This window comes from Pistacia vera, unplaced genomic scaffold, assembly GCF_008641045.1.
Source record: "Pistacia vera cultivar Batoury unplaced genomic scaffold, PisVer_v2 Contig944, whole genome shotgun sequence".
NCBI lineage: Eukaryota > Viridiplantae > Streptophyta > Magnoliopsida > Sapindales > Anacardiaceae > Pistacia > Pistacia vera.
This window is the reverse complement of record NW_022196828.1, coordinates 754,910-780,867: the sequence shown is the minus strand read 5'-3', so window position 1 is coordinate 780,867 and position 25,958 is coordinate 754,910. Positions and strand designations below refer to the sequence as shown.

At 33.0% G+C, this 25,958-nt stretch overlaps 3 protein-coding genes across 3 annotated transcripts; all 3 read left to right on the top strand.

The window, feature by feature from the left end:
* The first annotated feature begins 27 nt into the window (after positions 1–27).
* LOC116120759 (probable LRR receptor-like serine/threonine-protein kinase At1g07650) lies at positions 28–25,958 on the top strand. Its single transcript, XM_031406726.1, has 20 exons — positions 28–40; positions 140–211; positions 315–386; positions 462–536; positions 646–723; positions 801–872; positions 1,203–1,271; positions 1,474–1,539; positions 2,337–2,396; positions 2,891–2,950; positions 3,425–3,439; positions 3,706–3,758; positions 3,844–4,217; positions 4,388–4,577; positions 4,695–4,823; positions 4,921–5,036; positions 5,125–5,326; positions 5,403–5,646; positions 25,519–25,628; positions 25,768–25,958. The coding sequence occupies exons 5-20, from the start codon at positions 686–688 to the stop codon at positions 25,956–25,958; spliced, it is 1,989 nt and encodes a 662-aa protein (XP_031262586.1). The 5' UTR covers positions 28–40; positions 140–211; positions 315–386; positions 462–536; positions 646–685.
* On the top strand, positions 5,720–6,315 carry LOC116120766 (probable LRR receptor-like serine/threonine-protein kinase At1g07650). The gene is made up of 2 exons (XM_031406734.1): positions 5,720–5,868; positions 5,956–6,315. The coding sequence occupies exons 1-2, from the start codon at positions 5,725–5,727 to the stop codon at positions 6,169–6,171; spliced, it is 360 nt and encodes a 119-aa protein (XP_031262594.1). The 5' UTR covers positions 5,720–5,724; the 3' UTR covers positions 6,172–6,315.
* Positions 9,127–10,290, top strand: LOC116120765 (F-box protein CPR1-like). Its single transcript, XM_031406733.1, has one exon. It carries the CDS (start codon positions 9,236–9,238, stop codon positions 9,986–9,988), a length of 753 nt encoding a protein of 250 aa, XP_031262593.1. The 5' UTR covers positions 9,127–9,235; the 3' UTR covers positions 9,989–10,290.

The following is a 25,958-nucleotide window of genomic DNA, read 5'->3' as shown; positions in this document are numbered from 1 at the left end:
ACTTAAACCGCACTTGAAAGTTGGAGAATCTCTTAGCATTGTAAGTTTTAAAAGGACACCCAAAAAATAATAATAAATAGATCGGATAGAAATCTCACAGTATTTTTTGACTATATGTAAGTTGTAATTGTTTCTGCAGGGGGGTAGCATCCAACCGTTTAACTGGGAAATTGCCAAAGAAGTATGCCAATCTTAAAAGATTGCTATCATTGCAAGTGCTCTCTCCCTTTAATTTTCTTTTCAATTAGGTAGTAATCAAACTCAAGGCCTGCTGTTTGCTCACTAACATAAAACTTGAATATTAATCTATGTAGTGCGGTAGCTGGAAACAACTTGTCCGGTCCAATTCCCGAATATTTTACCCAATGGAACCAACTATATTATCTGTAAGCGACTAGAACCAACTGTTCCCATTTTTAAAAAAAAACTTCCGTGATAAATTTTACATATGCATGCAACAGGGATCTCTTAGGAAATAAATTTGAAAATCAGAATCCACCATTGGGTATCTTTAATTTGTCAGAGCTTCATTATTTGTGAGTCCACTGCCATATGCTTCTGCGTTCCACTTATTTCATTTGTAAACTTCTTCAAGGAGAAAGAAGATAATCTTTATATATAAATGATTTGTCAATTATTCCTCAGGTACGTTAGTGACGTTAAGATTACAGGATCAAGTTTCGAGATGCCAGAATTGATTAACCTGAAAAATATAGAAAAAATGTGAGTTGTTTATTACATTTCGCAGTTAATTATATATAATATTGTATAACATATCTTTCTTTAAATTGTTCCCATAGAATAATCAGAAATTGCTCCATTATTCGCGCAATCCCGGAAAGCATCAGCAACTGTTCAGAATTAACATACCTGTACGCTTATTATTTTTATTTTGTTAGTAATGTTTTATTTCTTTAATTATCGAGTTTACAAGAATAATTGATTTGTTGTATATCAAAATTGAAAAAGTTTTAGGTTGACGTATTGTATCACATTAATCATAAAGTATTATATTACCCATTGTACGTAGTTAATTTTTTTCCCCTTCATCTGATCATCTCACAACCACCATGATTGATTAACTTTAAAACATTGTATAAAGTGAGATTTTATTGGATAGACATTACAAGTGACATGATACACCAGTATCTTAAAGACTTTATATATTTTAGGTTTCATGACTCTTGCGGTTTGTCTTGCAGAGACTTGAGCTTTAACAACTTGACGGGTGGAATTCCAAAATCTATGGAGAATCTGAAGTTGAATAAGCTGTACGTGAATGAATTAATAGTTTAATCTCCATCAATTGATAATATAATCATTTCTCATCACTAGCTTGTTTTCTTTTAAACAAAGAGAAAAAAATAATCATTTCTCATCACTAGCTTGTTTTCTTTTAAACAAAGAGAAAAAATTAAGTGGTTGGCTGATAAATTGTAATAAGACTGAAAACGACTGATTTTTTCTGTTCAGGTTTCTAACAAGCAATATGCTTAGTGGGAATGTCAACCTTTCCTGGTTAAAGAAAATGGAACTAGCGTGAGTTACCTTTAATTGCACCCTCTTGATTTTTCTACTCTCTTGCGCTTTGACTAGTCTCAATCATATTATTGCTTTGCTTTGCTTAAAAAAATAAAAAATAAAAAAAAATCCACATTAATATATTTAGTGCATCTTTATTTGAATTAGTTAATTCGAGTTTGGAGAAACATAAAGTTTTCCATGAGATATTTTGGAATTTTGACACACTTAAATTAAAGCAAAAGTTGATGGCATCTTTTTCTTTAGTTATCTTTCTAGATACTCTTGCATGCAACTATCTATCGAGAAAGTTTTTAAAAAACTTCTCTAAGATACTAATTCATTATACGGATTTAAAGCGTACGTATATGTTATCATGAATTATACTAATTCATTGCTTTATAAAAAAAAAAAAATAATAATAAGCATCATCATGGTTACGTTTACTATGTCCTTTTTTAAGGGAAAAAAATTGACACGCAAGTGAAGAGTTGCATTCATAATAATACGTCTTACTGAAACTGACTTTCCTTCAATATTTAAGAAGAGTAAACGATATGTTCTCTCCTAAGGTTTAGCGAAATAGCAAGTTTCCTTCAATAGTTTTGAAATTTATGAAAACAGGTGAAAACTTGCCAGTTTACTAAACCGTGGGTGGGAGCATGTCGTTTACTCATTTAAGAAAAATCTGACTTTCCTTTAATAACGCTTTTTGCATTTTACAATGCTTTACTTATTTTACTTGCGTTGGAGGAAGTCAAAATTTATGTGGTGAATCGACAATTTTCCACAATGTTGCTAGTTTTCACATGCAGGGATCTTTCGTTCAATAATTATACTACTTCCATATTTCCTTCAAATCCGACAAAGAATATGTAAGGATACTTCCATCTCTATCTTCTCTTTGTGAACTTAATTAATAGCAAGCTATTTATTGCTTGTCATACCGTGAATCAAAATCTCTAAGCTGAAATTGTCATATAGTAAATCAAAACGATATAAATGTTTATCCGTTATATACGCAGTTGTAGTAATTAGGTCATCCTATGTGAATATGATAAATACTAAATTCGATAATAGTGAAAATTATGAATCATCATAAAATAATATCAACTTACTCCAAAAGATAAAAACTAAATTCAGTTACAATGCAAATATCAATCCTATATAAGTTAGGAATGATATTAATTGTGGCCGAAAATATCTACCAATAAGTTATTAAATGTATCTTTTGATTATTTAAAGGACAGTGCTATATTTGGATCAAATATATCCTTATTTGAGTCGGATCAATTGATCTAACAAGCATTATTGTTATTTAGATACAGAGAATTATGCATATTTTATGGATTTTTTTTTCATCTTTCAGGAGGTTAGACAATAGGACTATTGATATTGTGAGAGCAAAGGCAAAGACAGAGACAGATTTGTAAGCATGTTGCATTATTTTATTTTATTTTTCCTTTTTTAAAATTCTTGGGCCTGTTTAATATAAAATTTAAATACAGTTTTTTGCTTTTGAAAACAAAACATACTACAAATCTTATGAAAGTAAGTTTGGTAAAAATAAGTAGAATTGTTTTCAAAAACAGTTTTTGAATACAATCCTAAAAGCTGGTGCAAAGTTAGAAAAAAATATTAAAAACTGTTTTCACAGTTTTCTATAACGTTTAATCTAAAAACAATTTTTAAATTTTATACCAGACACATTTTCACATAGTAAAAATATTAAAATATAACTCAAACATTTGAATGGTATTTCAAGTTTTGAAAATTATTTTTGAATCACAAATCAAATAGGCCAGTAATTAAATTTATAGTGCTTCAAATATTAATTGGAGAGTTGTTTTCTTATAACCGGTGTTATTTTTTTTTCGGTTGTGGTCGCTGCTTCATCAATCAGTACTGAACCGAGCAGGTATCTCTGTACTTAAGTATTCTGCTATTAGAATAATATAGAGAAAAATTATGCTTTCGAAAAACCATAATTTTTAAGACAATCATCATAAACCTTAAGAATCGTTTGCCATAAAAATTTTCAAAACAACTCTACTACAGGAAAATCTTTGTTTATTTTCAAAGTAAAAGACTTTACTTATAATTAAAGAAAATTTTCAGGAAGGTCAATGAAATATGGAATATATTGAAGAGTATTCTTAAATAAAATTTCATCATGTTTTCTAGGAGTTCCATATCGAGGATGGGTAAAGCTTTTTGTGGAGACAAACACCGCAAATGTATGTTTAATTGTTCAAGCATTAATGTAAGTGGATTAATATTGAGGAAAAATTATTTAATTTCTGCTCACATAATGACCTGCAGACGATTCCCTTCGTATAAACTGTGGTGGTAGTATTACAAGAGTACCTGGAGCTGAGGATGAATATGAAGCTGATAATCACACATCCAACTTTTTTGTAAGTTCAAACCGTCGCTGGGCTTATGTTTGCACTGGAGAATTCATGTTTACAGATGCCAATCATAGAGACTACGTAAAGAAAGCTTCATGTGGACTTTCGCCTTCTGAGGAAACCATACATGAAACTGCTCGCCTTTGCCCTCAGTCTCTAACATACTATGTCTTCTGTTTACAAAAGGGCGACTACAATGTCACACTTCACTTTTCTGAAATCGGTTTTTTGAAAAGGAAAAATAAGAGCAACTTGCGGAAACGCATATTCGATATTTACATTCAGGTAATCATTGTGTGCCAACATTAGTAAGTTTTTTAAAACATGTTGCCACATTTATAATAGAGAATGACTCCATTTTTTACGAGTTCAGAATTTTATAATTATAGGCATCTGCGTTAACCACTTTTCATTTATATATAAATATGGTCTCATAAGAAATTCTTGATGGATAGGGGAAGAGAGAAAAAAAGGATTTCAGCACTACAAATTCGATGGCTTCAAACATATCAATCATATCTCTAAAGACAACTGTAAATGAGGATAGTCTACTGACGATCCATTTTTTCTGGGCTGGAAAAGGGTCTCAATATCTCCCAAATTATCTTAGTGGACTTCTCATTTCTGCTATTATTGTAACTCGTGGTAAAAAAACCAAAGTTTCATTTTTCTTTTCCTATTAGAATCTCAAAATTTGATCCTAGTTATATATATATTAGCTAACGATGGTGCTCTTGTTGCAATTTGCCATTGTGTATCCAGTCCGAGGAGAAAGTGGCCCCTTTACTAGCAAGATAATAGGGATTGTAATTGGCTCTGTATTAGCTGCCTCTCTTTTATTATTGGCTTTCATGTGGAGAATTGGATGGATAGGAGACAGAGAGTTGCGCGGTGAGAATATATATATATATATATATCTCTTACTCGAGTTAATTTCTACAAATTAAGTCTCGATGTTGATAACTAAAAGTTGTTCTTTCATGTTTAGTGACGTCCGTGAAACTTCGGGACAAGTGGTATACCCTTAAACAAGTTAAAGATGCAACTCGAAATTTCAGCCCTAGGAATGAGATTGGTCAGGGGCGATTTGGGATAGTATACAAGGTTAATTATATACTGTGTATTTGAGTTCTTCCCTTATATATGTACAAGCAACATTTGTTTAGGGAATAATTATCTTTTTTATATGCAGGCTGAACTGCCAGATCAAACGGTAGCAGTCAAGAAGCTTTCTCTTCAATCAAACCTTGATCAAGTAGGAACAGAAGTTTATGCCCTGAAAAACTTGAAACACGATAATCTTGTCGAACTTTTGGATGCCTATTCTAAAAAAGACTTGAACTTGTTGATATACGAATACATGGAAAGAGGCTCACTTGAAAAAGCCTTGTTTGGTAAGTTTCTTTTCCTCATAAGCTCGATAAAGTTTTTACTGCAATTTCTTTAATCATGAGAATAATATGTATGCAGAGGATCAAGATTCCAATAAACTGCAACTTGATTGGCAAACAAGAGTTAACATCTCCCTCGGAATAGCGAAGGGTTTGAAATATCTACATGAAGAAAATCCAAATCGCCAAATTATTCACAGAAATATGAAAGCCAGTAATATTCTGCTTGATGGAAATCTTAACGCTAAGGTATCAGACTTAGGACTGGCAAAGCTTTACGACGAGGAAAATCCATACAATTTCATCCAAGAAATAGGGACAGTGTAAGTAAGGAATTAAGCAAACAATTTTGTTCATGCTGATCATCATATAAATGATAACTTCTTTGTTCCAGGGTATAAATGGCACCAGAGTATGCAATGCGGAAAGCCATAACAGATAAAGTTGATGTTTATAGTTATGGAATAGTTGTGCTTGAAATAGTTAGCGGGGAGAATAATGCAAAGTATGAACCAAACAAAGAGACGGTTTTTCTGCTGGATAAGGTAAGCAAAGTCCTTCTCCAAGTGGAGACATTAAACGACTTTGCCTTAAACTAATAATTCCATTAACTTGTTTTACAAATATTGCAGGCTTGTTATTTACAAGCAAAGGGGAGGCTTATGGACTTGGTGGATAAAAAATTGTCTACATATAACTGGCAGCAAGCCCATGATATCCTACACTTGGCGATGATGTGCGTTGATCAGTCACCAGCTGTGAGGCCTACAATGTCTGAAGTTGTGAGTGTACTAGAAGGTGAAAAAAACATTCAGCAGATTTCTAAAGCCGACACTTCCTCAGCTTGATTCATGTGAATAAATTCTCAATGATGAACTAGCTTCCTTTGTTTTTCTGTTATTTTACGAGCTTGTTTTTTAGTCAGTATCTCTGAACTACTCATTGTCATTGTATTGGGTTGAATAAATTAGTAAAAGTTTACGTTTAATCAATTAAATTAGAACAAACCCTGAAATCACAAAGTTGGTTCGATCGGCTACTTAATTAAATGGAAACAGGAATCTCCCGTAAGATCAAAAACTAGAAAGTATAAAAGATCAAGAGCTGAGTTATTAACCACAACAGGGTGGCCTGATAGTAAAAACGTAGAATAAAGTTTTATGAGCTCTTGAATTTGGGTGTCCATATGTCCTAATTATCCAGTCATCATCACGAAAAAAAAAAAAAAAAGGTGGAATTATAGAGCTCAACCTATGCACTATAGAAACCTCGTTTCTCATGACACCATATTTCAAAGTTCTAAAATTAAATCTTTTTTCTTGTGGCACCCCATGATTTTCATAAATTTCTGTCGTTTCATTTTTTTTTTAATATTTAAAAAAAGTTAACATTTCATTCTCTTCACTTATGCTATATACCCCATATGACAATACAAAAAATATATAGATTGATATATACCCCATATGACAATACAAAAAATATATAGATTGATATAGTTACCAATACTTTGAAGAAAAAATAATAATAAATTTATATGTAAAATATCAAAAACTTATAATTTTGTATTGCTTGTATCTTAATAGATCTTATAGCAAATCTTCTTCCTCCATTCATCTATTTATTCGTTTGAAGAATGATGTGAATAGCCAAACAAAACAAAAAAAAAAAAAAAAAAGAGAGAGAGAGAGAGAATTTATGAGTCCATCATGGGGTGTCAAAAGTATATGTAAATAATTGAAAAATTAAAGGGTGTATTTGGTTCCATATTTCCAATCCTATTCCCCAAATATTATTTGGCACATTATTTGAGAAATATTACTGTATTTTTTAATTATTTTTAGACCCCTTAAGTGTATTAATTTCATAAATACCCCAAAAAAAGTTTAAAAATTAGCAAAAACACCTTCACCCACCCATACTTGCTAGATTCTGACAACCACCATCAGTGGTAGCCGGAATCTGTCACAACAGCTTACACCACGACCGAAACTAGCCAATAATTCATCAATCTGGCCGGAAAAGGCCAAATCTGGCCGCCAGCGATGGCCAACGATGGACTTTTGCAGCCGTCCACGGATCTGGCCAGAAAAGGAGCGTTACGACACAAATCCGACCGGTCTGTGTTGTAATACAATTTTCTAGCCAGATTCCTATGGTGGTAGTCAGAATCTAGCACTGCGGCTGGTGGGAGTGTTTTTGTCATTTTACAAAATTTGTATATATTAGGGTGTTTAATTAAATTAGCAAACCTAGGAGGTTTTTTAAAAATTTTTAAATTTTATCTCGTAATACTTCCTTATCCAACTACCTAATATTATTCCCCAAATCCTATATAAAATAATAAATCAAACACACCCAAAGTTATTATAAAACTTGTTAAAAAAATGGGGTTCTCTCTAGTCTGTTAGTAAAGTGTCAGTAGATCCGCCCAAAGATCAATCCAAATTATGAGGCCCACTTCCCATAACCAACAAAAGCCAAAATATCAAATGGGTCTAACCTAGCAAGCCCAAATAGAAAAATACCGAACTCAGTCTTGGTATGAACTTATGGCTGTGGATTGCCACGGTGCCACTGCCACCTGTCTCATATCAGCCATTTCTCGTGGCCTCCTTTCCTTTTCCTCTCTCTTCTTGCCACCAAAACAAAGTTCCTTATTTACACAAAAAGTCCACTACATGTAATGACCAACACTTATCGTCGGTTGGTAATTAAGGCCTTAAATGACTTGCCGTTATATTGGTCCACTAGGTAGTGCCTTGTCACTTATTCTTCCTTTCGGTTTGGTCATGAATCATAATCACCCATTATTACTTTTTTTTTTTTTTTTTTTTTTTAACAAGGTGAGAATATTATATCCTAATGTAATTAAACACTTGGACATTACTTAATCCTCCAATGGTGGTAACTAATAAAGCTCACATTCTATTAATAAATCAAAATTATTCTTTAAAAAATTCAACTCTTACTTTTAAATGTTACACTTTTAATCTTAATAAAAACACACAACAATTTTTAAATACACTTATACTTTGTTTTTATATCTATAAAAAATTTTTTAACTTTTTTAATCTTTTAACACAAATCTAATTTTTTATTTTTTTAATAATTGATGTATCCAAGCACAATTGTCAACCGAACCCACCTAATTCTCAAGGCTGCAGAACACTTTCCAAGTTCAATAGTCCAAGATAATTGTACAAATGTAATAGATATTTCTTTTGCGACTCGAACACAATATTCATGGATATAGCTAACCTTAGTGGTTAAAGAGTTTGTCATCTGATCATAAGTGTATAAAAAGATTATTTTTATCCAAAGATTTCTTTATCTGATGAAAATATATAACTAAAGTTATAAAGAAAGTAGTCACACAACGGGATGAATCTAAATCTCAAGAAATCTAATAGACGAGATGGGGCTAAAAATCACTTTAGAAAAACTAAATAAAATAAAAAAGAGCATCTTGTGAGACCAGAAACTAAGGTGTGTTTGTTTTATTATTTTGAATAGTATTTAAAAAAAAATTAAGTTAAATTATTATTATGATGATATAATTTAAATTTAAAAATATGTTTAATAAAATTATTTTTTAATCCTTTATATTTGTTAATTTGAATCAAATAAAAAATCACTATAGAAAAACTAAATAAATTAAAAAGCCCACTTTGTGCACCAACCCAAAAGCTAAGATGGACCCAAACCTAATATGCTTCCCACTTTTTACGCAACAAAAACCCACCAAATATTATTTACTTATAAATTATATAATTGCATGCTGTTCCTTTTCCTATTAACTAACCTTATCAGATCGGCCATTGCTCTGTCTTCGCCTCCTTCTTTCATTTCTATTTCTACACTGTTCTTTTATTAACTTTCCTCTAACAAATCAAAACCCTAATCTCCAAAAAGATGTCAAGGTTTCCCCTTGATGTTTTAATCGACACTTTTTATCTCTTACCCGTTAAAACTCTCCTACGTTTCCGGGCACTTTCTAAATCATTTTGTTCCCTCATCGACGGTCCAGATTTCATCAAACATCATCTTGAACATTCCCTTTCAACAAAATCTCATCTTATTTTGATCCTCAAAGGTTTGCATCTTTACACTGTGGACCTTGATTCACTGGATAAAGCTATCCCTTTCAGTGAATACCCAGAAAGTATATGGGGTGGGACTGAAGTTTTGGGTTCATGCAATGGCTTGCTTGCTTTGTCTAATTCTGACCAGGATTTTCTTTTGTTTAACCCTTCGACAAGGAAGTTGTTTAAGTTACCGGTTGAGATTATTGAGCTTCCTAATGACTCTTGTATTCGAGGTTTTGTGTTTTCTGGGTTTGGTTATGACCATGTAAATGATGACTATAAAGTGGTTAGAATGGTGCGGTTTAAACAAGATGAGGATGATAATATTGGCTGGTTTAGTGAGTATGAAGTTAAGGTTTTTAGTTTAAAAACTAATTCTTGGAGACAGATCAAGAAATTGCCTAATTATCTTCGCTTTATGTTTCAATTTTATTTCCATCTTCTGCATATAAGAGGTTATGGTGTCTATGCTTGTGGGGTTTTACATTGGGTGCTGCCACGAAGGCCTGAGTTGGGTGTTGGTAATTTGATAATTTTACAGAACGTAGAAATTGTTGGGAGTGAAAATGGATTTGAGTAAGGAATGCTGAGGGCCTGGTAACCGCTGGATTGGATCACGGTTAGGAAGAAGAGGAGACTTGCGATCATCAGAATCTAGATGAGCCATATTATGACCGTTTATTCTGAGAAGATAATCTGAAAATGATGCATGTGATGGCTAAGAGGCGGACAAACAGAGGCTGTAACTGGGGTTGGCTATATATCAGAAAATAGAAGGGAGTTGTAGACAACTTCTCTTTGAGTTTTGACACTTTCCTGTTTCTTTGTAGCAAATAAATTTCCATTATTAGCCATTAAAAAACTTTACAGCAATATAATATTTGCACGGGCAATTTACATTTTATTTTACTCCAATTATGGTGGGGGCATGAAGCAATCAGAGAAAGCCAACAGGGTTCTTCCTCTCATGCTTGTTTGTTCATTGCGTGATAAAGAAGAAAGTGAAAAATGGTCAATGGATAAGAAGTTGAGACAGATTAAGGTCATATGTCAGCATAATTAGTAGTAATCTTGTTAATAATTTAAGTGTTTATAACAGTCGTGTAACACTTATTAAAAGAATAGAAGAGAGACGTGTGTGCACTAGGTAAACTTTTTTGTTATTAAATATCTTTAAAATATCGCAAAAGTCATTTCTTCGTTTGGGTTTTTAAATATGAATTACATAATACTCGAGCGACATTATCATGGCCATCAACATATGTTAATAAAGGATGTTGAGTCACCATTCAATACATCAATAACTTCACCCTCACAGGAGGTGCAACTTTCCATGGTCAAGGAGAAAGGTTGATGCACGATCGAATAAATCTGGACGGTTGTGCGATGATCTATGGATCTGGTTAAAAATAACCAAATCTACGGTCAAAGATCTAGCAGTTCACAACAGTCAAACAACGGCTAGAAATTTGGCCATCAACAACCAAATCTAGCTAAATATTTGGTTGTTGATCTAGCTGTTTCTAACTAGATCCATGGTGGATCTAGTCGAAAAAGGCTAAATAAATGCACGATCGACCAGATCCAACCGATTGTGCACCATTCCAGCCACCGTCTGATGGTAGTGGCCGGCTACCAACAATAGTTGGATGGGTGGGAGTGTTTTTATTAATTTATAAACTTTTATTATGGGGATATTTAGTTAAATTAAAAAATATAGGGGGTTAAAAATAATTTAAATATTTTCTAAAAATGTACCAAACACATTCTTAGATTCCTATCCAATGTAATTAAATCCTATTTAGAATAGAATACGTACTATTCTAAAAACTTAAACAAATGGAATCTATTATGGCATCCCATGTTATCGTTAAAAATTTAAACATGTGATTTAGTTAGTTAGTTTTACTTTACCTTTTAAAAGTCCTTAGGATTCAATTTCGTCAATGACTAAACAATCATCAGAATAAATTCCATTTAGTTAGTTAGTTAGTTTTTTTTTATTAGTTTTCAGATAGGTGCCTTTGCGAGTGAAATTTGCAGCAAATCTTTTGTGTAGCAAAGATAATCCATGCCAACAACATCTTTCTGTTCAAACGTTAAAGCGATCATCAAAGGAAAACATATCCCAGCCATTTGCCTCTAGACTATCTAGGCTCCTCGTCAATATATGTTTTTATGTCATATTTTTTTTCTGAAAGCATTATTTAAAATGAGATTAGCTAAAAACAGTTAAAAAATATATTTGAAGAGTTGCATCGCTTCTTATCTTTCTAATGGAAGACTTCTTGTTGAATATTATCGTTTATGGTTTCTTCATAACTAATTAAGAAGCCCATGCAATTCTTAATAATAATATTAAAGATATCAGTGTGACGAACATGGGTTTTCCTAACCCAAGGCTTATCCTAAGGTAAGAATGATGTTGTGTACTGTTGTTCTTAGTCTCATTTAGGTTTTTTTTTTATCTTATCCTAGGGCATATGGTAAGATGTCTTTGTCTTTGTGTTTCTTTGCTTGCTCCTCTCCTCTTATCTCTTATCACTTCGATGCTTAAAATAGACCAAAAAGAGGAGATTAGGTTATAAGTCTATTGAGCTTATGTTTTTATTCCTATCTCAAGGCATATCCTAAGGTAGGATGATCGGTTTTTCTATGGCCTCTCCGTTCATTTTGTCTCTCTTTTAATGATATTACTTACTTACAAAAAAAAAAAAAAAAAAAAAAAAAAAAAAATAGACCAAAGTACGTCAAACATGAACCCAAGAGAAGCAATTATTAAGTGGTACATGTTTGTCATGGAAACAGCCTAAGTTTTTCAGAAAAAAGAAAATGAGAAACAATATGGTGAATCCGCTAATGAAGATAGATATTATAAACTCTTATTAGAATGAACATCAAACTATTGGTTGCACCAAGCTTCAATCTACTATGAAAAGTAATATAACAACGTGATAGAACGAACGTGACTAAAGCTATATTCACTGTTAGTAGGAATGGTATCGTACATTTTAAGTTCTATGAAAAGAATATATACGTGTTAAGTTATGTGAAAAGAATATAATTCTTTTGAATAGGGATAAAGATTGGCTTACAACTTAATTTTACAAACTTTATCTTACAACACCAATGACATTTCATAATTGTCGTTTTAAATGATAGGTGAGACCCATTTGTAAGTTGACTAATTGCGAACTACCACATCACGATTATAGAGAGATCAAGAGATTGGGTTTAAGTATAATATTACACTTTGAATAGATGATCCAAAATATATGCCTATTATCACAGCTTAACTAAGCAAGTATTGAAAAGAATATATTTCTTTTGAATAGATGGTCTAAAATATATACTATTACCACATATCACTAATTTTTATTTTTTTAGTTGAAAATTCCCCCTTATGGTTCCCTGCGTCTATGGAATAAATATTGTGTCATCTAAGCTGACGTAAAATTAAAGTTATTAACGGTTCTTTTAACTGTGAAAATCAACAATCAAGATGCTTTTTGTGAAACCCCGTTTTTAATCCTATACATATTGCGTATTCTTTTGATTTTATTTTTATGGAAGGGGATTTTTGTAGTTTTTAAAAGTTTTATTGGGGATGATGGTAAAAAGGAACTGCTGGGTTTGCATGTGCAAGGGGCAAAATCTGGAGTTTATTTAAAGAAAAGCTGATGTGGTAGGGGTTTAGCGGGATTACCTTAATCTAGGGGCAGAAGCATAAATTTAGAAAGATTAAATATAAAAAAAAAAAAAGAAAAAAAAGAAAAGAGTTGTTCGCCCAAAGGAGAAGAAGAAGCCGAGACAGAAGAAGACCCAACAGGTAGAGAAGGAGAGAGAAAAGAAGGAAGGAGAGCGGAAGAAGAAGAAGAGAACAGAGAAAGAGGTTTTTCGGTCTAGAGATAGAGTGAGAGAGGAAGAGTGAAGCAAAGATGAGGATGAGAATTATGGATATTGCCGCAGATCCCACCATTTTTTATTTCAGGTGTGGAGGAAGAGAGTGCTTGAGTTTCCGTTCAAAGTTTCGGTTGAGCTAAAAAAATGGTGAGTGGGTTCACCTGTATTCTTTTCAAACTTAATGAAAGCCTTTGCATGTTAATTTAATGCTATTTCAATGATTGAAGTAATTTTTGTGTTAAGTGTGATCATTTGGTGAATCTTGCTTTGCATGTTTCGGCTGAGCTAATTTTTGGTGAAAAAGCATTAACCTCGTTCCCAAGGTTGAGTTTTCATGTTCATGCTATTTAAATAATGTATAAACCATAAAGGTGGGTTACTGGAGAGATGAGTTAATATTTTGCTTGAAGAGTGGTTGAAGGAAGGGTTAACCTGTTCAGAATAGTCAAAAATGTAAGTTTGCATGTTGCCATATTTGATTAATTTTGGTAATTACCCTCATAAAATTACATGTGATTTTTCCTTAGTTTATTAATTTAAATCGCTTCTCCATCATGTTGATTTCGATGTGCCATTGGTGGATTTTCCTCAATTTGGAAAATATATTAAATTTGGAAATGTTGATTTCATGGGTGGTGACAGTTGTTGGCTGTTGAAATGGTATTGAAGGAAAAATGAAATGAGTTGAAAGAAATTGTGTTTTAAATAGTTATTGATCTGAAATGACTTGAAAATATTACTGGTCAACTATATTTGTCTTGAATGCCCCATTGAAATTATAGCTTGATTTTGTGAGTGGATTAAACCAAATCTTCTTCCAAATCCTTAAATCCATGCTTGCATGTTAACTTGTGATTTTATTTTAAATGTTTTGATGAAGTTGGTATATAGAATTTATATGTATTCATCTATATGAATAAAATGTTGCTGTTGAGAGTAAAGAATTGGTTGAATTGTATACGGGTTGAGGATCGTGATGTTGGTAGATGGTTTCTTGGTAAAAAGAAAAGAGAAGGGTGCATTCTGTCAGTTTTGAAAGTATGTTTTAAAACTTGCATTCTACCCCCTTTGCATGGAATTTCAACGATTGGCATGATTTACTTTTATATGAAATGTGGTATTTATCTTATGATTAGTGATGGACATATGCTATGGAAATGTGATATTGAAAGTATTTTTAATCTGGGTTAAACTGTCAGTTTTAAAACATGTTTGGAAATTTTAGTTTCACCCCTGGATGTGATTTTTGAATATTATGTCATATATGCATGTTATAAGCACATATGTGGTATGTTCTTGACTTACATGTTAGTTGAGATTATGCATGGATTGTTATGGTGCTAAACCCCCCTATGAAGTACCCATCCCAGTTTTCAGGCTCTGCCCACGCGATGCAGGATTCCGCTGGGTATTGAGAATTTGGTCTTCAGGCTCTGCCCATGCATGCAGGATTCCGCTGGGTATTGAGATAATTGGTCTTCAGGCTCTGCGCATGCGTATGAGATATTTAGTGCTCTGCCTGGGCGTTGAGTGGTCCGCCAGGTATGACAGTTTTAGTGGCTCTGCCCGTGCGATGATAGATCTTGCCGGGTATGACAGATTTTATTGGCTCTGCCTGGACGTTGAGTAGTCCACCAGGTATGACAGATTTTATTGGCTCTGCCTTGGCGTTGAGTGGTCCGCCAGGTATGACAGTTTCATGGCTCTGCCCTGGCGATGATAGATCTTGCCGGGTATGACAGATTTTATTGGCTCTGCCTGGGCGTTGAGTGGTCCGCCAGGTATGACAGATTTTTCCCCCAGGGTACTAGTTGCGGTGAGGTTTTTTCTGTTTAATATCATAATCAGTTTTAGAATGTTCAAAATCACATTCAGTTCTGAGTATCAGTTAGAGACGTAAGTCTCAATATAAGTTTTCAAAATATTAAAGAGCCTTCAGTATTAGCCCCGGTTTTCGAAATAAGATATTAGCTTATAGTTTTCAGTAACAGTAAAACTACAGTATCCAATTTAAAGTTCAGTCATCAGCACAAAGTTTACAGTATTCCAAAATCAGTTATCAATTTTATATCATCACAATAGTTATAAATTTAGTTACAGATTTTGTCTTGGGAATCATGAGTTCATTGAATGATGGTTGGAGTTTACAGCATGACTAGTAGAGTTGTTATTTCAGAATCACATGCAGGAGAACCTTTAGTATCAGTTTTACTGTTTCAAACATGATCGGTTTAAAGTTTTCAGATACCAGCCTGCAGTTTTCAGTATCAGTTAATAGTTCAGTTTTCAGTATATGATGGATAGTTTGCATTAGCTATATGAAACAGTTGATGTTTGTAGCAGGATTCATAGAAAACTGTCTTTAGAACCATGAGCATTTACAGCTATTCTTTAAGTTCTCATAAAAGAGTTTTCAATATTTGTGATGAGCTAGGATTCAGAAATTTTTTCAGTTTAATTGATCATATTAAATACTTAGAACAACTTTAGAAAACGAGTTATACATGCAACAGGATGATTAGCTACCACCATATCATGTTCATAGAATCATGTTGTTTTCAGGATTTCATAAGAACATTGCATGCCATGACTATTGTTGAAGAATGTTTTGCAACCTCACCCCAATCCCCCACCACTGAGTATTTCAGCTCACCCCTTTTTAGACCCTTTTTCCCAGGTTCACAGGAAGAGTCGTGCTGAGGAGTGATTCCTCTTGAGGTTGGGCCCTTACGTCACAACTCATCATGTGTGTAAAAATGTCATGCTTGTTACCGCTACCGAATTATGTTTTATCCTTATGATTATCTCCTGTGTTGATTATAAAAGATTGACATATCTGATACCATCCGTTTTTGGATTTTATGAACGTACAAGTTAGCTTTCAGATTTTCAAAATCTTATGTGTTTATGCTTTCAAAACGAGTCCAAGCAAATGTTTTTATGAAAAACTTATTTAGAGTACCGGTTTTTAGATTCCCACACCGTGTCGGCCGCCCGAGTCTCATAGGTGCGCCCGGAGCTTATGGGGTAGGGAGGGTCGAGGCGGGTCGTGTCACTTTTCGTTGAGGAAAAGCAAAATTAAAAAGCGAAATTTCTTCGGTCAGAATTAGAACATCTAACCATCCAAAGCCATCTCACTGAATAAAGAATATAATATGTTGCTTTTATCTCTTTTTAAGTGATGCTGATGCCCATTTTATCTCTAGAAACAGGGAACAAAGCAGCCTGCAGCTTCTTCACCTTTGATGGTTATCATGATTTATCAAGCAAGAACATTATATTTAATCTATTCCTTTTGCGTTTATTATCTTGAAGATTTTATTCTTTTTCTAATATATGCTTTGGTCTCTTGTCTCTTCTTTTCACAGAGGCGTATTACTTAATCTTCTGCAAGCGAACTACCTACATAGACTATAAATTAAGACGTGTGGTAGAGCACATATATGATCAGTTTGCTATAACTAAAAAAAATGGGTGAACTTTTTCTAAGTTTCCTTTCTAAGCTCATTGCATTACTTAGCTTTATTCTTCTTTTCCAAAGTTGTTGGCTTCAAATGGTCACTACTGAATCGTCAGCAGGTTAAATTATTATGTTCTTTTATTTTAAGTTTTTTGGAAATTTATTTCTCTAATAATCTTCTGCTAATTAATACTTTTGGTGACCTTGCGTTATAATCCAGGAGAAATATTAACGGATTTATCCTGCAATAATTATAATTGTTTGCCAACCGATGAAGGTAATAATCATATATGAATGATACATTAGATTTCGTTTTTAATTGTTGAATCAGCGAAAGCTTTGAAAACATTGGTGGACAAATTGGGCTATCAATCGAATTCGAATCAAGATAGTACGATGAATGACACTCGCTCTAGTCCTATATTCAATGGCAGCTGTAACAACAATGCTTGTCACGTCACCAACATGTAGGTTTGGAGCTGGCATAAATGAGTATGAAATATTTATTGTCAAATTGTCAATTAATTAATTAATTAATACATTTGCATGTTCATTTTTTCTGGCAGAACTATTAGGAGCTCAAAGTTAAATGGATTTATTGATGGAGAAGCACTATCCAAGTTACAATACTTAAGAACTTCTGCAAGTATCATTGCGTTGTCTTTCTGCAACGTGTGCATATATGTGCATATATTTACAAGTTACAACAAGGAGATTTCTTAAATTAATTTATATACTGTTTCTATCTCTTGCGTAGAAGCAACAGAATATCTTAAGATCAAATATTTCCTCACCTAACCTTGGAGGAGGATTCATTAATTTGAGCTTTTGGGTGGGGTTGAAAAAGCAACAGATTTCTTAAATGTATAGTCACTTGTGCTCAGTTGAAAGAAAAATTCTTAAATTTAATTAGTGTGTGCCATTTTATCATATAAGACATAATCATATATTTTATGTGTTATATATGGTCGAAGGACCAGAGGATCTATGTTTGTTTGATATATATGTATTTTTTTTTTTTTAACAGTGATCTATCCTACAATCGAATTCAAGGTGTCATTCCTCCCACCCTGAATAATTTACCCAAGGTCCAAACAATCTGAGTTAGTGTTGCGCTATGTTTATGTCTTATAAGAGGACGAAAATGCATCATAGAATAGTTGATTTGCCAGCACCTCAATCTTGAAAGATTCTTCAAGAATTTTTTTTTTTTTTCCTTAATTTTTTCCTTTTCTATTCAAAGAATCAATCAGTTGAGGACCAGAGTATATATATACATATTGAACTGATGAACATATATATTTATGTCTTATAATAGGACGAAAATGCATCATAGAATAGTTGATTTGCCAGCGCCTCAATCTTGAAAGCTTTTTTAAGAATTTTTTCCCTTTATAATTAAAGTATCGATCAATTGAGGACCAGAGTATATATATATTGTTTTTGTTTTTAAGCAGTTGGCTATCCAGCAATCGAATTTCCGGTACCATTCCTTCTAACCTGAATAATTTATCTGGGCTCCGAGTACTGTAAGTCGACAGTGATAATTTTTGAACCACAGTATGTATATTTATAATATTGTTTGATAATTTTTTTTCTTCATTATTATTATTATTTTTTTTAACAGAGGTCTATTCGGCAACCAAATTTCTGGTATCATTCCTCCTGCCCTGAATAATTTATCAAGCCTCGAATACATGTAAGTCAGTGATACTACAGTATATATAATTTTCTCTATCTCCAGATCAAAGAAATATTCATTCTTAATGATAGATTTGGTTTCTGTAATGAGCAGTGTCCTCGGGACCAATCAATTGAATGGCCCGCTACCATACATGCAAAATATGAAGGAACTAGTGTCTATTTAAGTGTTTGTCATTGACGCTAAATCATTAGATTGCAAACAGACCTAATATCCCAAGGACGTCCCAACCAGGATTTGAAGTTTTGGGAGAAAGTCTAAAGTGTAATTTCACAAAAATCTAGGAAAACTGAGTGGAGTGAAGTGTATTTCAATACAAATCTAAAAATATTAAAACAAGTACAGTAGGCTCAAAACAGAGAACTAGGCAAAATCAATGAAAAAAAAAATTAATAATAATATATGGCATTGTTTTCTGGTTTCCCTCAACAGCTCTTTTTCCCGGAACTTTCTTGAAGGGAACTGTTGAAAAATGGCTTTTAGCAAAATCACATGGGATAGAAATGATAATGGAGAAAGGTTTAGGGACTTATATATAAATAGGCTAAGAAAAGGTTGTTTGTCCCACGTTGATTAGGATTAAAAAGTGGGAAACTTTTGGGGCCTATATATAAGGACCCATATCATTGTTATTAGGCATCCCAAGTTGTAATTCCATTATACTTCTTTTGTTTAGGGTTCTTTCTTTAAGAACCTTTTAGTTTGCAAGTTTTATTGTATCTCCCCTTTGTTTTGGGTATTTGTTGTATTGCCCAAATATTTGTAATATTGTTTGGAGATAGTGGAGCTTTCTTTTGCAGCGCCTGAGGACGTAGGTCTCAATACCGAACCTCGTTAATTCAGCTTTGACTAGTCTCAATCATATTATTGCTTTGCTTTGCTTAAAAAAAATAAAAAATAAAAAAAATCCACATTAATATATTTAGTGCATCCTTATTTGAATTAGTTAATTCAAGTTTGGAGAAACATAAATTTTTCCATAAGATATTTTGGAATTTTGACACACTTAAATTAAAGCAAAAGTTGATGGCATCTTTTTCTTTAGTTATCTCTCTAAATACTCTTGCATGCAACTATCTATCGAGAATGTTTTTAAAAAACTTCCCTAAGATACTAATTCATTATACGGATTTAAAGGGTACGTATATGTTATCATGAATTACACTAATTCATTGCTTTAAAAAAATAAAAATAAAAAATAAGCATCATCGTGGTTACATTTATTATGTCCTTTTTTAAGGAAAAAAAATTGATACAAAAGTGAAGAGTTACGTTCATAATAGTAAGTCTTACTGAAACTGACTTTCCTTCAATATTTAAGAAGAGTAAATGATATGTTCTCCCCTAAGGTTTAGCGAAATAGCAAGTTCCTTCAATATTTTTGAAATTTATGAAACCTGGTGAAAACTTGCCAGTTTACTAAACCTTGGGTGGGAGCATGTCGTTTACTCATTTACGAAAATTCTGACTTTCCTTTAGTGACGCTTTTTTGCATTTTACTATGCTTTACTTGCATCGTTTTACTTGCGTTGGAGGAAGTCAAATTTTATGTGGTGAATCGACAATTTTCCACAATGTTGCTAGTTTTCACATGCAGGGATCTTTCGTTCAATAATTATACTACTTCCATGTTTCCTTCAAATCCGACAAAGAATATGTAAGGATACTTCCATCTCTCTCTTCTCTTTGTGAACTTAATTAATAGCAAGCTGTATATTGCTTGTCATACCGTGAATCAAAATCTCTAAGCTGAAATTGTCATATAGTAAATCAAAACGATATAAATGTTTATCCGTTATATACGCAATTGCAGTAATTAGGTCATCCTATGCAAATATGATACCTTGTAAATTTTGATCACTCCAGAATTTATTATGTGTAGTCAAATTATGAATTTGAACTATATCCAACAAACTACCTTACAAATACATATAGGTTAAATTGAAAGATAAATACTAAATTCGATAATAGTGTAAATTATGAATCATCATAAAATAATACTCCCTCCGTTTTTCTTTAAAAGTCGTTTTAAGTCATTATACGTTTTTTAATGAATTAATTTTTTTCTCTTTGCTCCTTTCTTTGAAAGTGCATGGGAAATGACAATGATGATTGATGGAAAATAAATGGCTTTTAAAGAGAAAGAGAAAGAGAAAGAGAGAGAGAGAGGAGATGAGGGGTGAGGGAAAGAGAGAGGGGAGACAGGGGCATACTTCGAGAAAGAGAGAGAAGGTTGTATTTGGCCAAAGGACATTTATTTTGGAAAAAATCTATAAAGCTAAAACGACTTTTAAAGAGAAACGGAGGGAGTATCAACTTACTCAAAAAGATAAACACTAAATTCAGTTACAATGCAAATATCGATCCTATATAAGTTAGGAATGATATTAATTGTGGCCGAAAATATTTACCAATAAGTTATTAAATGTATCTTTTGATTATTTATATGACAGTGCTATTTGGATCAAATAAATCCTTATTTGAGTCAGATCAATTGATCTAACAAGCATTATTGTTATTTAAATACAGAGAATTATGCATATTTTATGGATTTTTTTTCATCTTTCAGGAGCTTAGACAATAGGACTATTGATATTGTGAGAGCAAAGGCAAAGACAGAGACAGATTTGTAAGCATGTTGCATTATTTTATTTTATTTTTCCTTTTTTTAAATTCTTGGGCCTGTTTAATATAAAATTTAAATACAGTTTTTTGCTTTTGAAAACAAAACATACAACAAATCTTATGAAAGTAAGTTTGGTTAAGTAGAATTGTTTTTAAAAACAGTTTTCGAATACAATCCTAAAAGCTAGTGTAAAATTTAAAAAAATATTAAAAACTGTTTTCACAGTTTTCTATAACGTTTAATCTAAAAACAATTTTTAAACTTTATACCCGACACATTTTCACATAGTAAAAATATTAAAATATAACTCAAAATTTTGAATGGTATTTCAAGTTTTGAAAATTATTTTTGAATCACAAATCAAATAAACCAGTAATTAAATTTATAATGCTTCAAATATTAATTGGAGAGTTGTTTTCTCATAACCGGTGGTATCTCTATACTTAAGTATTCTGCTATTAGAATAATATAGAAAAAAATCTTTGGAAAAACCATAATTTTTAAGACAATCATCATAAACCTTAAGAATCGTTTGCCATAAAAATTTTCAAAACAACTCTACTACAGGAAAATCTTTGTTTATTTTCAAAGTAAAAGACTTTACTTATAATTAAAGAAAATTTTCAAGAAGGTCAATGAAATATGGAATGTATTGAAGAGTATTCTTAAATAAAATTTCATCATGTTTTCTAGGAGTTCCATATCGACGATGAGGAAAGCTTTTTGTGGAGACAAACGCCGCAAATGTATGTTTAATTGTTCAAGCATTAATTTAAGTGGATTAATATTGAGGAAAAATTATTTAATTTCTGCTCACATAATGACCTGCAGACGATTCCCTTCGTATAAACTGTGGTGGTAGTATTACAAGAGTACCTGGAGCTGAGGATGAATATGAAGCTGATAATCACACGTCCAACTTTTTTGTAAGTTCCAACCATCGCTGGGCTTATGTTTGCACTGGAGAATTCATGTTTGCAGGTGCCAGTCATAGAGACTACATAAAGAAAGCTTCATGTGGACTTTCGCCTTCTGAGGAAACTATACATGAAACTGCCCGCCTTTGCCCTCAGTCTCTAACATACTATGTCTTCTGTTTACAAAAGGGCGACTACAATGTCACACTTCACTTTTCTGAAATCGATTTTTTGAAAAGGAAAAATAAGAGCGACTTGGGGAAACGCATATTCGATATTTACATTCAGGTAATCATTGTGTGCCAACATTAGTAAGTTTTTCAAAAAATATTGCCACATTTATGATAGAGAATGACTCCATTTTTTACGAGTTCAGAATTTTATAATTATAGGCATCTGCGTTAACCAATTTACATTTATATATAAACATGGTCTCATAAGAAATTCTTGATGGATAGGGGGAGATGAAGCGAAAGGATTTCAGCACTACAAATTTGACGGCTTCAAACATATCAATCATAGATCTAAAGACAACTGTAACTGAGGATACTCTACTTACCATCCATTTTTTCTGGGCTGGCAAAGGGTCTATATACGTCCAAAAAAATCTTAACGGACCTCTCATTTCTGCCATTATTGTAACTCGTGGTAAAAGAAGAAGTTCCATTTTTCTTTTCTTATTATATGTTAAAACACATTCATACTCCAATATTCATTTACAATACAATCAATTTCAATATAAAATCTTCATGGAATATATGCTGAAGTAAACGACAAACCTCCAGCCATAGCAATTGTTCTTTGATCTTCTTCCTCCTTTATGAATTACAGGATCTTCCACTGACTGCAATTTTGGGTGATGGTTTTTGGGAATCAATATAAAATTGCGTCTAATGGGGACCTGTAAAGTCTCCTTTATATGCAGTTGTCTTTCCATCAAAGACAGCTGCTCAAGAGAAGAGACACGACTTTTACACTTTTACATTAAAATCCACATCAGTCCACATCAGCATAAAAGTGTAGGATCTTAATNATATCATAAAATCTCCCTGTGGGTAAAGACATTACATATTATGATTCATTATCCTTTAATGATGAAACTAGAAATTATTAATATTTCATAATACCTGTGGGCTAATTAAGAAATAAGAATAATTTCTATTTCATCCCTAATTAATCATAAAAATATAACATTCCCTGTGGGTAAAATGATTATATTAATATGATTAACTACAAACGATGTTATTAACCTTAATATGATCACAACTAATATTTCTTAATGCATATATTTATCATAATTTAGATGCTGCGGTTACTCTAAATTAATCAAAAATATATATGATCATAAAACATCAAATAATTTATAACATGAATTGTATAGCATAACACAAATCAATACAAGAATAATACATTATTTATGCATAACAAAGTAATATATAACATAAAAAACTATCATACAAGCTGTCACCAATTTCCACGCGCCACCGTGGCTATGGACGCGCCCCCACGCGCCGCCAGAATGCAGTACACATCTCACGCGCCATCACGCGCCTCCACGGTCTTTTCACGTGCCCGCACGCGCTTACACGCGCCCAAACACACACCCTCACGCGCCTCACGCAAGCAAAAGACCGTCACGCGCCTGCACGCATCGGACCTTGACCAGGGTCGGGTTGACCCATTTGACCGGGTCGGTTGACCCGGTTCGTTAACCGGTCTGGACCGTTTGACCGGTTCAGTGACTGGTTTGACCCGTTGACCGGTCTTTTGCATCCAGAACTCCGTTTTTGACAAATAATATACCGTTGGAAAGCTTTTTCAACAAGGATTCCAATGACATCAAAATCGAAAACAAATTCTATTTATAATAAAAGTTATGCTTGATTTACAGTACGGGTTTTAATGGAAAAAATCCTAATTTTATGCAATATTTTTCAGATTTGCAACAAACAACTTCATGCTAGGCAGAGATTCATGTAAAGCTCTGATACCAAATGTTAAAACACATTCATACTCCAATATTCATTTACAATACAATCAATTTCAGTATAAAATTTTCATGGAATATATGCGGAAGTAAACGACAAACCTCCAGCCATAGCAATTGTTCTTTGATCTTCTTCCTCCTTTATGAATTACAGGATCTTCCACTGACTGCAATTTTGGGTGATGGTTTTTGGGAATCAATATAAAATTGCGTCTAATGGGGACCTGTAAAGTCTCCTTTATATGCAGTTGTCTTTCCATCAAAGACAACTGCTCAAGAGAAGAGACACGACTTTTACACTTTTACATTAAAATCCACATCAGTCCACATCAGCATAAAAGTGTAGGATCTTAATAAAATTATATTAAAAGTGTAGGACCATAATGTAAAAAGTAAAGTCTAACATTATAATCTCAATATGTGATCCTAGTTGAACTATATTTTATATATATTAGCTAACGACGCTTCTCCTGTTGCAATTTACCATTGTGTATCCAGTCCGAGGAGAAAGTGGCCTCTCTACTAGCAAGATAATAGGAATTGTAATTGGCTCTGTATTAGCTGCCTGTCTTTTATTATTGGCTTTCATGTGGAGAATTGGATGGATAGGAGACAGAGAGTTGCGCGGTGAGATATATATATATATATATATATATTATATAATCTCTCTCTTATTCAGAGTTACTTTCTACAAATTATGTCTCGATGTTGATGACTAAAAGCTGTTCTTTCATTTTAGTGACTGTCCGTAAACTTCGGGACAAGTGGTATACCCTTAAACAAGTTAAAGATGCAACTCGAAATTTCAGCCCTAGGAATGAGACTGGTCAGGGGCGATTTGGGATAGTATACAGGTTAATTATATATGTGTATTTGAGTTCTTCACTTATATATGTACATGCAACATTTGTTTAGGGAATAATTATCTTTTTTATATATAGGCTGAACTGCCAGATCAAACGTAGCAGTCAAGAAGCTTTCTCTTCAATCAAACCTGATCAATTGGGAACAGAAGTTTATGCCTCGAAAAACTTGAACATGATAATCTGTCGAACTTTTGGATGCCTATTCTAAAAAAGACTTGAACTTGCTGTATACAATACATGGAAAGAGGCTCACTTGAAAAAGCCTGTTGGTAAGTTTTTCTTTCCTCATAAGCTCGATAAAGTTTTTTGCTACAAGTTTCTTTAACCATGAGAATAATATGTATGCAGATGATCAAGATTCCAATACACTGCAACTTGATTGGCACAAATGGTTACATACTGCCTCGGAATAGCGAAGGGTTTGAAATATCCACATGAGAAATCCAAATCACCAAATTTTCACGAAATATGAAGCCAGTAATGTTCTGCTGATGGAAATCTTAACGCTAAGGTATCAGACTTAGGATTGGCAAAGCTTTATGACGAGAAAATCCATACATCATCCAAGAAATAGGGACAGTGTAATGAGGAATTAGCAAACAATTTTGTTCATGCTGTCATCATATAAATGATAACTTCTTTCTTCCAGCGTATATATGGCACCAGAGTATGCAATGCGGAAAGCCATAACAGATAAAGTTGATGTTTATAGTTATGGAGTAGTTGTGCTTGAAATAGTTAGCAGGAGAATAATGCAAAGTATACCAAACAAGAACGGTTTTTCTGCTCGATAGGTAAGCAAGTCTTTCTCCAAGTGCAGACATTAAAACGACTTTGCTTTAAACTAATAATTCCATTAACTTTTTACAAATTTGCGGCTTGTCTTTTACAAGCAAAGGGGAGGCTTATGGATTGGTGGATAAAAAATTGTCTACATACTGGCAGCAAGCCCATGATATCCTACACTTGGCGATGATGTGCGTTGATCAGTCACCAGCTGTAAGGCCTACAATGTCTGAAGTTGGTAGTGTACTAGAAGGTGAAAAAAACATTCAGCAGATTTCTAAAGCCGCACTCTCCTCAGCCTGA